The sequence below is a fragment of the Tetranychus urticae genome, chromosome 1 (genome assembly GCF_039701765.1).
Source record: "Tetranychus urticae isolate SD_2017Ah chromosome 1, NJAU_TeUrti_SD_1.0, whole genome shotgun sequence".
In the NCBI taxonomy this organism is placed as follows: domain Eukaryota; kingdom Metazoa; phylum Arthropoda; class Arachnida; order Trombidiformes; family Tetranychidae; genus Tetranychus; species Tetranychus urticae.
The window spans coordinates 24,971,343-24,984,084 of NC_142958.1; the positions used below are offsets into that span (position 1 = coordinate 24,971,343).

Here is a 12,742-nt window from a genome sequence, read left to right on the forward strand (position 1 = left end):
AGTTGATGAGTTGAAAAGCGATGAAAAAAAGGTAAATTAGCAAATTAGTGTGAGAGTGAAAGTAAGATACGAGGTCTGAGGAAAGCGCAATTAATTAGTGAAATAAAACATCTACCATTGAGGATGTAAGTCGCATTGTTTCTCGATTAAAGGTTCAAGTAGAGGAGTGTCCATCAACTTTTTCCTTCAGTTGCTGGCGATATTTTGTTGACCAGATCTTCGCTTCATTTTATTTTTCATTATTTTATCATTTTCATCGTCGTTGTCATATGTGACTGAAGCACAGGATTGATTATTGTCCTTCTTGATACTGTCAACATTCACCTTTCATTGTTGTTCTGATTGCAATTCACAATCAAATAAGTTTAATTTATTGAATTATCTCTCCACCTATAACTTGGAGTTTACTGTTTGTGTTGTCGTGATTTCCAGCGTTTTCTAGGTGTTTAATAGTCCAAATCGTACAACTTAATTGGTTCCGAAATGCATTCATCGGTAAGTTTCATTAAACAATTATGATTCCTTTGATATAAGTGAATATTTGACATTAACATTTGCCTTAAAAATCGTCAAGTACAGCAACCAGTAACCAAATATTTTATTTTCAGATCATTGGTTTTGCTTTACTTTTAGTCTTAACCTTTACCGAGGCTAAAGATCTTAAGTCACTTGAAACAGCGTACTCGTCGCGCTACCCATTACCGCCACCAGAATATGGACAATCTCATGGATCTTACGGAAAACATGATTCATCTTATGGAGCTCATGGACACGATGATTACGGTTAGTTTAATCGCCTTTTGCATGTGTTTTATGTGCTTAAATTGACTCTTTTTTCATGCTTCAATTTGGATATTTGCTTTTAATTTATGGAAACAGGTACTCATGATAAGTATGGTGACCACAACTCAGGGTCTCATGGGTTGAAAAAATACTCTAACTATGGTTTGAGTAAGGCTGATGGAGCTCAAAGTGATGCTTACAAGCGAAATCATGGTTTTGGCCTTTATTCAAGAAATCGCGGTTATGGATATGAGAAACATTACGCTTATGATAAAGAGGCAAGTCAATTTTCATTTGTCACATTCTGAGTGATCTGATCTCTAGTCTTGAATTTAGTTGGTTTGAAGTTCAAACATATTGAGGTCAAATATGATCTGAGAGACAATCAAGTTGTTGACAGTTAATGATGTTGGCCAAGAAAATGAAACAAAAAGATTGATGGTCACTCAACAACTAATGTTGAAATGACAATGAATAATGGTATAATAAATTAATTATTCATTTGTTTCCTTTAACACTTTTACACTTTTCAACTCGACAGTATTCAACCAATAAACATGGATCTGATCATGCAACTCAATCTGGTCACCACGGACATCATGATGAACATGGTCAACATGGTAAGTTAGACATTAAACTTTTAAAACAAAACCAATTCCATCATAAATTTTCCAAAAAAACTTGAACAATAAACGAGAAACAATTGACTTTAATTGTGAATCCCATTCTTGTTTAATCATTGTTAGATCTTGCTTCCCACGGAGACTACAAGAAGGATAATTATGGAGTTCATGATAAATATGGCAAACATGGACATGGCAAATATGGTCACAATTCTGAGTCCTATGGTAATCACGGACACAATTATAAAAGGTAATGAAATTATAAAATTAATGTTCGATTCTCATTACATATTGAGTTTTTAGGTGAAGTTGTCTTAACCTGGTAACTTGTATAGCTTGGGAGTTCACCAGTCGGTTGACTTGTTAAAATTAGGTTTCATGTCGATATTGTATTATTTTAGATAAAATTGTGATTCCCTTGAATTTTCTTGATCTTTTCCTTTGATTATACGATTTACTTGAAATTGAACATATTCTAATATCTTTTTCCCTTTCTAAAGCTTACCCAAACCACAAGTTGCACCATACCACCATTACAGAGGAGGATATCATGGGCAATCAAATTATGAAGCACCAATTTCATATGAAGCATCTCATGAGCAACCCTTACGAACCTATTCGGATGCCCCAAAATCTGAGCCTCAATCATCTAAATACTATTAGAAATCGACTGATTTGAACAAACAAAATGATGAGTTGATCAAAGGTTCCTTCAAGTTTGGTTGATCCATATTTTGATCAAATCCTCAATCGATTCATCATCTCAACACATTTAAAATATTTTTACAAGCCTGGCCAATAAACCTTCATATTCATTAAATATCAATATATCAGACCAACAAAAAAAGCTAACTCTAAAATCAACTCTTTCATTACTAGGACCAAGCCATGTAAAGACCTTTTTATTTGTCGTTTTTTTGTAACATCAAGATTATTATCTCTTTATATGATTTAATTTGGGCTTCGTCATCATTCATTAAATTTCATATCAACTGAATACAGTTGTTTAACTAATTTGTAATCATAAAATCAGCAGTAATTAGTAACTATCTTCCTCCAACTGACATGATCATTAACCGAGATACAATTAACACCCTTGTGAACCTAAAATCAACAGTAAAGGTTAACATCATTTGCAATAATTTCATTTCTTCATTATAACCAAATTAGTTCTTAATTTACTTCCACTAATCATCAATTGGTTGATCTGTCAAGTATTAATTTAAATATTGACAAAAAAGCCAACCAACAATAGGACTCGATAATTAATCAAGTTCATGGGCTACTTTTATGGCCAATTTGATTTAATTGTCTGGTAGAACCAAATTATTTTGATTGACTATAATTTCCTCCAGTCAAGCTAATTGATTAAAATCCAGCTCTTGGGTTAAGGTTGTTATGGATGAATTGATTTGTTTGGATAATCATTTGTTAATGAAAATTTAACCAATTGTGGCAATGATTGTTATATTGATTGTATTGTAGTGATGTATTGATTTTTCCGCGAATCTCCACCATTTATATTTCAATCAATTTGAAATTGGAAAAGAAAATCGAAATTAGCTGAACAATCGGAAAATGTGGAATTCAATCAATGTTAATGTTGAGTTTTAGAGTCATAATAATCACAATTAAAGAGATTTTCGATATTATTAATGGTTAGATTGTTTCTTTTTATGGCAACAGCGATTAAATTTTCCGGTTGACAATTATACAATACTAATTAGGAGCAAGGACATGATATTGAGATATTCAGGCAATTTCAGTAAATTAGTTTTATGGGTTGATGTTAAAAGATTGGGCAAATCTATTTCTGATTGTAATACAAATAATCATAAATGATATCAGTAATTTTCTTGTGCTACCTAACAATTGTAATGAAAATATTGTATAACACTTTTTCACTGAGTTAATTTAATTTAAATTTTACATTAATAGTTATTACAATGAATTATTGCGGAGCCAGACAACAAATTGAATGCATTAATTCAAGATGAGTTGTTAATGCTGATTCATTTACCACCGTAAATGTTGATTGTCATGAATTTAAAGTTAATATATCTTGCATTAAAGTCTGTTGATCTTGCACAGTAAAGTCTAATTGGTTCGCTCTCGATTTCATGATTACTTTCTTAATCATTTGGCTGAAAAAGGTGATCTCACACACTTTATCAGATGCATAATTTTCATACTGATCAAGTCCATCTTGTAAGATAAGAGTCAGTGAATCGTAATTATTGCGAACCACTTCAAGAACTTGATCTTCCGTTAATGAAGCAACTTGATTAGCAATGCTCCATGCTTCAATTTTTGAATTAAAATGGTTAATTATGGCTTTGATATTAATAAGAGAACTGGCCAGTCTTGTTGCGTGATTTTTACATGGCGATGATCCTTCCATTGATGAATACTTGATAGCTGTGAGAATAAGAGAATAATGTAAAGTCAAGATTTATCTTAAAAATTGGTTAAACAATCATTAAATTAGCTTACCGACAGAATAGAGATTATCGAAAACATTATGCATTCGGATAATTTCATAATGCAGGTCATCATATGATTGAAGTGATGGAAGAAAAGTATCACCAAAAGTGATGAAAAGATTGAAAATGTTAACAATCTGATTAGCCAAACGGAGAATACTAAATTTCTTAATCAATTCTGCTTCATGGTTTACCAAAAATTTGAGCAAATTGACCAATGAATACCAAAGATTACGCCAACTGTAATTGAAACGTATTTTGCACTTCTTCTGATAACAAAGCAGTCTATGAATAACACCAATACAAAGAGTGTATAATTCACAAAGAAAATTTTTCCTTAAATGTGTCGATATAAATTCCACCATCAAGTCTAGAACTGAATAAGCTAATGGTCGAGATAGCTTGTTTCCTTCATCGGCTACTTTTCGATGTCTCATTGGCTGTAAATATTAAAACAAATTTGAATTAGTTTTCAAATCTTAAAGACGCAGATAAAATTAAAAACTCACCAAACGATGTAAATTCACTTTGTATACAATATTGAGATCATGCATGATAGCATTGGCACATTGATCCTCTGATATACAAGTTAAAATTAATAGACATAATCTTGAAGTATCGAAATTTTCCTCATCTAAGCAAAAAAAGAAATGATTAAATATTAGAATAAGACAATAAACAAATCGAGCTTGATCAAAACAAAAATATCTTTGTGCATCTTGACAAGTCGATACGTTTGGGAACAAGATGAAACTATAAACAATCGACCCTAAAGATTTATTTTTAATGATGACGATCAGATGAAGTATTAAAATATTCACGATTTCATCTTATAACCAAATGTATTGACTTGTCAAGATGTTTTTGTTTTGATCAAACTCATTTTCTTCGACTATATTATGATAGTTACCTTTTGTTTGTAACATTACAATAGAGCAAAATTCAAAAAATATCACAAGAAGATTTGAAGGTATGCTTAGCTCATTGGTTGAACTATTATTTGAAAGGTTCGATGATCCGCTGTCGCCATAACACTCAGCTGAGATATGTGCCAATTGAGTAATAAAATTACGATTTAAATGTACAATTCCGTAATATCCCATTAAAATACCATCATCAGGTTCAAGTCCAATGTCCTCGACTGCCTCTTCTTCTGGAACAAACATATTACCAACCATTGATGTCAAGCTGGACAGCAGACCTGTGTTTGTATTTTCTTCCTTCTTATCGTAAAATTTTTTGATGAATTCGATGAAAGAGTGAGATATGACTTGAGCGTACCCATTGAGAACGACTTCATTGTCCACAATTGAAAGTCTAACGGTGAATGGATTAACAACCTGAAATAAAAAAGCAGCAATAGGATTAGATTTACAGAAGTTGACTTGAAATATTTTCATCTGCGAACCTTATTTTTACGATGATTAATTAGAATTGTGATGAGAAGTAGAGTTTGATAACCGTAAGCTTGACGAGCAGCTGGAGAGGCCAGAATCGACATAAAGGCATCGAAAAGTTTATCCGACATGAAATTTTCCGCAAATGGATTGCTCTTGATATCATCGTAACCGGTTAAAAATGTGATATACAATTTGAGGACAAGCAATTTAATGGATTGTGGATTATCCTCTACTAGAAGTGTGTATAATTTACTCGATACGAGGTTTATTTTAATCTCTAAATCACTTTTACCAATCAATATATCCAGTTGATTTTCAACCTTTATTTTGGTTGATCCTAATATGGTCCTAGACAAAGTTAATAATGTAACCAAAGCATTGGCTATTCTAATGTAATTATCACAGTTTAGAGTGATTGCTGATTGTGTAAACAAAAGGTTTATCAGATTCTTAGATTCGATCAGCTCTTCGTAATTCAATTCAACCAACAAATCAATCATGGCTTTTGGATTAGCTCGTAACAGAAAAAATTCATCCCAGTAGGCCTCATTATTCACCAAATCCACTACCAAATTAGATTTAGCTTGATGTTTTAAAAGATTCTCATAAATAGACACAATCTTTTCCTTTAAATCTCTTTTCTTTACTGTCCGAGAAATTGATGGCGGAGTCATTTTGCTGAATACACAGTCCCAAATACTGGAAAATTATCACCTATCGATCCTCAATCCAGCTCAGTGCTGATGATTTGAACAGCAAACCACCTGGTAAACACCTTTTTTCAACCTAAGACGCACAAAGAAATAAAATATTACTAGATAATTGAAGCTTGATAATATAAATTTGATAGTTGATGTAAATGCTTACCTTGTTGTCACAAAATAGAATCAATTTAATTGTGAGAAAATCAATCCAGAAATACGTGACATCTAATGCAAATGGCAACACAAGTGAAAGGAAACAGATGATGACTTGAGATGAGGCAAATTAAAAAGATAAGACAAAAGGATATGGCAAGCACGAGGGTAAAGCTTATAAAAATGGTTAAACAGAAATATAAATCTAAATTAAACCCAGAATAATTTTAGCAATAATTATATCACACATTTAAGTAGGGAAACTCTTATAATACAATATGCAAGAGGCAACTCTAGTTGAAGATGGTATTCTAACATTTCAGCCAATGTAGACTCACAACAGATGATTCTAGCTTATGATTCAAATGATAAATGATGAACCAAGATGAATAATTCTGTAAACGTTTGAGTAAGCTGAAAATTTCGTAAGATTTTCTCAATATTTCAATTCCATGAAAGTTATGACCCCATATGAATGTAATAATTTTACATATTTTTATTACCATTAACATTTGGTCAATACTTTCATGTTATTTTGAATATCAACAAGCGCCATCTATCATGAGAAACTTGTCTCACACAAGGTGAGGTTTCTCTGAGAGATGTTACTTAAGGTGCTTCTGCTTTTTGATTTTAAATGTGGGCCGATCCTGGCGGTACTGCAATGCCAGGCCAACCCGTGACAAGGTCTAAGCAAGCTCAGACTCTCATCCGTTTACAAAAATATGTTCAATCGCATACCGGCGGAGTGCGCCGGGTACCAGCGATCAAGCTGATAAGAACAGATACTACACTTTGATCTTAGCCTAGGAGGCCGAGAAGCGATAACTTTAACTTTCCTTTCCCAGCTTTATATACCAATATTTTTCCATAGGAATTCCAGTTTTTCTGTTTTTCTTCATTTAATTATATTAATGCATTTTTTTTATTTATTTTTTTATGCTAATCATTTACTTATTGGTTTTTTGCTTGTTTATTACTGATCAAAAATTTTATTTAATCAATTTTTGAATACTTACCATGCTTCCAATGTTTAGTGTTCATTAGTCTGTTTCTAAGGTGATTCACGTTGGTTTAAAGTTTACTTATTTCAACCTTTCATTGTAACTGATTTTGCTGTTCTTGGTTAACATTGATTGTTGGAAATTAGCATTACAATGATTCAGTAAATAAAGAAGATTGTAAAATGGCTTTATGAAATAATAGGAAATAAAGTCAGTTCTAAATGTAAACGTTTAATTCAAGTAAAATTTCTATAATTATGCTAAAATTTAATCAATTTAAGCATTTACCAAATTAATTGAGGAAAATTTTTTTTCTAGTGACATTGGTGAGTATGAATGATGGACAGTATACAAGATATAATGATGATAGCTTATTTGTTTCTCATAAAAAAATGTTTTAAAATTATTAGACTGAATTTAACTGCTGGCAAAAATTTTGTTTCAACTTTAGAGTTGAGGTAAAATGTTTGACATAATTCAGGATAAATTAAACAAGGAATAAGGTAATATGTATATAAATATTTATATATGAAAGATGTGAGAGATGAAAAAAAGATGAATTTGTGAGGTGGAAGAATATGACAAAATTGGCTATGATAATGGCAGTGTTGGTTAATCAAAGATAATAAATGGGATCCAGTTTTACTCTCAGATAAATAATCCTCTGTGACTTGGTCGATTTGCTGATAGAGAAACCGGGAAAATAAGTTCAAGTTCACTGGGATAGGTTTGCGTCTTGATTATGATTGCACCCGACCAAATTGTACCAAAGTACCTTTTCTGTAAAAAGAGAGGAAAATTGAACATAATCTCTCAATGGATTTGTCCATGTTTGTACTAGATAAATAAATGTGAAGAAAAGAAGTGAAAATATTCGGCAATTTGAATTTCCGATCATTTGATTGAATCAATTTCTTTCAAAATCGCTTCTCTATCTTTTAACGCTTTTGTAGCAGCCTCTTTCTCTTTTTTGGTAGGAATTCGCTTTTTCTGTTTAGCGCTTAAAATTTTTTTGTAAGCTTCCATGACTTCAGTATCAGCAGCCTTCAATTTTGTTTCCCATTCTTGTTTGGTAACATCCTTCTTTGCCATCTCTAAGAGATACTTTATTGTTGCCTGGTTTTTGGCTGAAATGATTTTCAATTCATTTTGACATTTAATCATTTCAGCTAAAATCTCATCCGATTCTTCGTCTAAACCATCAGCTATTTCACCATCTTCTGGATCCAAAAGTCCTTGCTCTTCGAGTTCCTTTTTTAAACGCTTCTCCAAACCATTTGTATTGCCAAAATTGAGCGACTTGAGTAGGTTTATATTGCTTGCATTGGATATTTTTTCATTTAATTCGAGGTCTGTGTCTAATCCTTCTCCTCGAGAAAGATTTTCTTCAATAAGACAGGATACAAGTCTTTGAGTTAAAATTCCGAAGCAACACTTGTCAGAGTCGTTTCTAATATGAAATGAGAAAGAAAACAATGAGTAACAAAAAACAATACAAAGTCAATGATGAATATTACCTAGAATCTTTGGTTTTCTTTGAGCATTTTTCACCTGGCGTTGCACTATTGTACGGACTTAGACCTTTCTTCTTTTCGAGAGCAGTATTACTTTTAGAAGAATCGGTTTTACTTTCCCATGAGTCATCCAATTTACACGATGTATGATTGTTTTTACCAATTGTAGGGATTTTTAAAAGATCATCATCAACTTCACATTGCTTTAGAATCTCTTCAAGATACTAAATTGTAAAAGAAAAAGGAAGAAAAAGATTAGCAATAGAGATCTATGTATAACTCTCAATTTAATAGACAAACCAAGTACCTTAATATCCTCAGGTTTAACGGGGGCACAATAGGGTTCGACAAATTTCCAGAATTTCTCAGGGAGATCATTCCTAATTGGAGTTGAGTTAGAAGCAATTGCCAACGGATCATTAAATGAATCAGGTACGTCTTGTGTTTTCACCTGTAATTAAGAAAAATAAAGCAAAAAACTTAGTAAATTCCAAAAGTCAAAGCTTGTAATACAGAATATAAGTAAAGTTATGCTAATAAAAGCTGTTTACAGAATTACCATTCGTCAATAGTTAAATGACGTAGATAAGGGTAAGGTTTATTTATCAAGAGACCTAAATAAACTATGATTATTTGCGAGATTTGACAGTAGACTTGGGTCATTGGGACTTTTATAAACTCAAACAATTTTCATGATTTCAAGTGTTTGTAAAGTTTGAAACTCAAACACAAGATATGGGCATACTAGATATGAAAGATAGGAAACTTGACATCAAAATAATAAAGACTTTTAGAATCTTACATCTTTACTTTTGGACCTTATTGATCCTTGAGATTTTCCACTATTATTATTCGATCCATGAGGAGCTGAATGATTTGTGGAGTGAGATTCCTTGAATTTTTTACTTGTACTGGCATCCAATTGATTACTTCGTTTTCCTGATGCTTCGGACTGCTGAAAAAAAAGAAAGATGAAAGTAAATTAGCTTGCATAGACAGTCAAAAATAGAAAGGGTACTAAACATAAACAATATGTTTTGCATTAGTTAATAATTACCTTAACATTCAACTTTTTATCCTTTGTTTTAGCATCATGCCAATTGACCAGAGATTCCATTTCATTCTCAAGTTGGTTTTTTCTCGAGATAACCGAAGTTAATAAAGACTCTAGTTCCAATTGTAGACAATCAAGATCTTTCAATCCAATATTTTTTTCATCTTTTCGGTTCAAAATAGAAGATAAACGAGGACAGTCTTTAAAATCAATCGACTTGAAGTCGATGAATAACAATGGGCACTCATCTTCGGAGTCTCTTTCCTTTTTACCTTTACCCTTCATCGGTAAGAATTATCACCAAAATAAATAAATCAAACAACCATAGGACAAGCTTAAGGTTCACACAAACCTTATGATAAACAATTATTTAAAAACAGTGTATGTTGAGAATTCAATTCATTTGAAACTAAAAGAAATAACAAAAAACTCAAAATACAAATCTTGAACAAAAACACAAGCTTAGAGAAAGCTTTTCAACATCCAACAAACAACCCAACAAAATCCTTTTAAAATTGATTGGCGCGATTTTCAAATATTCTATTGCAACAAAAAACGTTGTTGATGAATTATTCCAGCATTTATTAAACTAGAGTTCATGAGTATAATGACATTAAGATTAGTGCATAAGTACTAATTAACTGATCAATTTAATGTATTAATCTTCAACTATCTAATAAAACCTAATTTCTTTGTCTTGGTTTGAAAAACCAGGTTTGGTTTACCAGATGGTTAACAAGCAACGAAATAATCAACATTGAGCTTAAATGAGAATTAGTAAATGGTATTTATTTTCAATGATTAATGATCACGAAGAAGGCAGCAAGAGAAATAGCTTGACCTTTGACATTCGATGGTATAATTATAGTTAACACAGTTTCAAATGAATTACCACGTCATTCGAAGCTAGACTGGAATATTCCTATCTAAAATTTCACCAGTTTCGACTTGTAATCGATAAATGCATTTCTTGGTATTGAGGTTCCATTCAATATTTCCTGGTCTGAGTGCTATTATCTTGGGGATCTTCATATGTAACAATCTGTAGTTTCCATCACCTGTTAAGCATTGAATCATTATGGTCTTTCCATGCTTGTTTAATCTCAATAAGGTTGATTGTTTCATTTATTGGCTACTCATCTTTTCTGACCATTTCTGACGGGAAATTCATTATTTTTACTTTTGCTCTTCAATAATTATTTCAATTTTAATTATTAGGCCAAATATTAATTCGCGTATTTCATTGTACTCTTGAAATTTCATGACATTTAATTGTCTTATTTTTAACGGTTTATTTTTTCAATTTGATAGGGAAAATTAGTAGATAAGTAACTGGTTACAGGTAAATATAGCGGTTGCTGGAGATACCAACAAGTTGGGTATCCAAGGCACCTGTTAGGTGGAGAATTATTTTCATTGTTATCTTTGTAAGCCATGTGAGTTTTGATATCGTTTTGAGTTTTGTTGCTCTCATTTTGTTTTGCACTTGTTTTGAATGTGAACAAAAGATAACTTGTACGATATTCTAATTCTAATACTTCTAATTTAGTTTAAATACATTTTCCCAGAGTAAAGTAACCTCACTTTTTGTATTTTCCTAAGTTGAGTGTTTAAGAATATTTATTGTGATTTGGTTTTAACATGGAGCAATTAATAAACCCAATAATTTTGAAAGAACTCGCTTGCCAATGGATAAAAGAAGACTGTCCAAATTTTGACTTCCATCCAATCATAAATGGTACAAGAACCAGTGTTTTCAATATTTTCTGTAAAGCACAAGCTGTTCTAGCAGGAAAACCCTTTATTCAAGCAATTTGTGATCAACTTAATTTGACTATTGAATGGCTCGTCGAAGAAGGTGATATTGTCAATGGATCTCCAAAACACGTAGTTAAAATCGCCACCTTAACTGGTCAAACAAGCAATCTACTTTTGGTGGAAAGGACTGTCTTAAATATTTTGTCTCGATGCTCCGGTGTTTCAACGCAAGCCAATCGTATCAAAGAAATAGTTCAATCGATTGATGATAAAGTAGCCCTTGCTGGAACCCGAAAAACAACTCCTGGTTTCAGAATAGTTGAAAAGTATGGACTATTAGTGTCTGGTGCTCTAACCCATCGATATGATTTGAGCTCTATGGTTATGATAAAAGACAACCACATAGATATCGTTGGAAATTCATTGCCTCAATACATTGAATCAGTTCGCCGTTGCTGTGGATTTTCCAGTAAAATAGAAGTTGAATGTCGAAATTTGGACGAAGTTAAGAAAGTAGCACATTTGGGTGTTGATATAATCATGTTGGACAATTTCAAACCTGAAGCAGTAAAACAATCAGCCGATTGGATTAAAAACAATCATCCCAACATTCTAGTTGAAGTTTCTGGAGGCATAAACGAAGATAACATTGAAGATTACGTTTACTGTAACGTCGATGTCATTTCCATGGGGTCATTGGTTCAAGGATATTCAACAATTGATTTCTCAATGAAATTTGAAAAATTCAAAGACTCGTAAAAGCAAAAGCATCTGTGGCTACAGTTTAGGTGAAGGTTAATTGATTAGATATTCACTTGAAGCACACACACATGATTGGATTTAAATTGAGATTAGAATTTGATTAAATTGATTTTTCTGTAATTAGTTATCCATAGATTTTTAATCCAAATATTATTGGTCCACTGCAATTTGTCCAGTATTAGATGTTAATTTTTCAATTCATATAATTTTTGTATGGGATCAGAAAGAATTGAACTTGCCATTAAACCAGTTAAAGTACATATTTATTTTATAAAAAAATTGTTATCTAAATGTTTTCGAATTTGAAAATGTATAAAATTCAAAAATAAAATTTTAATGAACGGAAATATTGATTAAAATTAAATGTTTATTAACTAATGGTTCAATTTTTTCATTCAAAGTCAAGATTTGCCGAACTTGAAGCGTCAAAATTTTGACTCAGCACGTAGCTCCATCTGTTTGCAGTTTGTTACATCTGAAGATATTACAATTTTTTGCAGATAG

General features: G+C 31.8%; 4 protein-coding genes and 1 non-coding gene across 6 annotated transcripts; 2 read left to right on the forward strand and 3 right to left on the reverse strand.

Annotated features, from left to right (window-relative positions):
- The first annotated feature begins 46 nt into the window (after positions 1-46).
- On the forward strand, positions 47-2,403 carry LOC107368456 (uncharacterized). The gene is made up of 6 exons (XM_015936275.3): positions 47-495; positions 609-783; positions 880-1,061; positions 1,325-1,403; positions 1,530-1,656; positions 1,907-2,403. Exons 1-6 carry the CDS (start codon positions 484-486, stop codon positions 2,067-2,069), a joined length of 738 nt encoding a protein of 245 aa, XP_015791761.1. The 5' UTR covers positions 47-483; the 3' UTR covers positions 2,070-2,403.
- A 900-nt stretch (positions 2,404-3,303) lies between these two features.
- On the reverse strand, positions 3,304-6,962 carry LOC107368617 (armadillo-like helical domain-containing protein 3). Its single transcript, XM_015936482.3, has 6 exons — positions 6,157-6,962; positions 5,298-6,075; positions 4,800-5,229; positions 4,399-4,523; positions 3,900-4,329; positions 3,304-3,824 (listed from the first exon to the last, which is right to left on the reverse strand). Exons 2-6 carry the CDS (start codon positions 5,961-5,963, stop codon positions 3,445-3,447), a joined length of 2,031 nt encoding a protein of 676 aa, XP_015791968.2. The 5' UTR covers positions 5,964-6,075; positions 6,157-6,962; the 3' UTR covers positions 3,304-3,444.
- LOC112539550 (U2 spliceosomal RNA) lies at positions 6,781-6,972 on the reverse strand. Its single transcript, XR_003083441.1, has one exon. It is a non-coding gene; the product is annotated as a U2 spliceosomal RNA (small nuclear RNA).
- Positions 6,973-7,365: 393 nt separating this feature from the next.
- Positions 7,366-10,175, reverse strand: Ada3 (transcriptional adaptor 3). Of its 2 annotated transcripts, none has more exons than XM_015936497.2 (5): positions 9,722-10,175; positions 9,467-9,616; positions 8,972-9,115; positions 8,668-8,888; positions 7,366-8,600 (listed from the first exon to the last, which is right to left on the reverse strand). In XM_015936497.2, exons 1-5 carry the CDS (start codon positions 10,001-10,003, stop codon positions 8,045-8,047), a joined length of 1,353 nt encoding a protein of 450 aa, XP_015791983.1. In that variant the 5' UTR covers positions 10,004-10,175; the 3' UTR covers positions 7,366-8,044. The 2 variants fall into 2 exon arrangements, with proteins under 2 accessions (XP_015791983.1, XP_015791982.1); XM_015936496.3 differs by having other exon boundaries at positions 9,467-9,619.
- Positions 10,176-11,359: 1,184 nt separating this feature from the next.
- On the forward strand, positions 11,360-12,235 carry LOC107368635 (nicotinate-nucleotide pyrophosphorylase [carboxylating]). Its single transcript, XM_015936503.3, has one exon. It carries the CDS (start codon positions 11,360-11,362, stop codon positions 12,233-12,235), a length of 876 nt encoding a protein of 291 aa, XP_015791989.2.
- The last annotated feature ends 507 nt before the right edge of the window (positions 12,236-12,742 follow it).

Excerpts from the sequence above, each read along its gene's own strand:
- LOC107368635 (XM_015936503.3), top strand. The coding sequence starts at position 11,360 with ATGGAGCAATTAATAAACCCAATAATTTTGAAAGAACTCGCTTGCCAA.
- Ada3 (XM_015936496.3), bottom strand. The coding sequence starts at position 10,003 with ATGAAGGGTAAAGGTAAAAAGGAAAGAGACTCCGAAGATGAGTGCCCA. Across the intron at positions 8,889-8,971 it reads TTAAACCTGAGGATATTAAG|TATCTTGAAGAGATTCTAAA; the intron begins GTACTTGGTTTG and ends TTTACAATTTAG. Across the intron at positions 8,601-8,667 it reads AAGAAAACCAAAGATTCTAG|AAACGACTCTGACAAGTGTT; the intron begins GTAATATTCATC and ends ATTTCATATTAG.
- LOC107368617 (XM_015936482.3), bottom strand. The coding sequence starts at position 5,963 with ATGACTCCGCCATCAATTTCTCGGACAGTAAAGAAAAGAGATTTAAAG. Across the intron at positions 4,330-4,398 it reads AAGTGAATTTACATCGTTTG|CCAATGAGACATCGAAAAGT; the intron begins GTGAGTTTTTAA and ends TAATATTTACAG. Across the intron at positions 3,825-3,899 it reads CGATAATCTCTATTCTGTCG|CTATCAAGTATTCATCAATG; the intron begins GTAAGCTAATTT and ends TTATTCTCACAG.
- LOC107368456 (XM_015936275.3), top strand. Across the intron at positions 784-879 it reads TCATGGACACGATGATTACG|GTACTCATGATAAGTATGGT; the intron begins GTTAGTTTAATC and ends TTATGGAAACAG. Across the intron at positions 1,062-1,324 it reads ATTACGCTTATGATAAAGAG|TATTCAACCAATAAACATGG; the intron begins GCAAGTCAATTT and ends TCAACTCGACAG.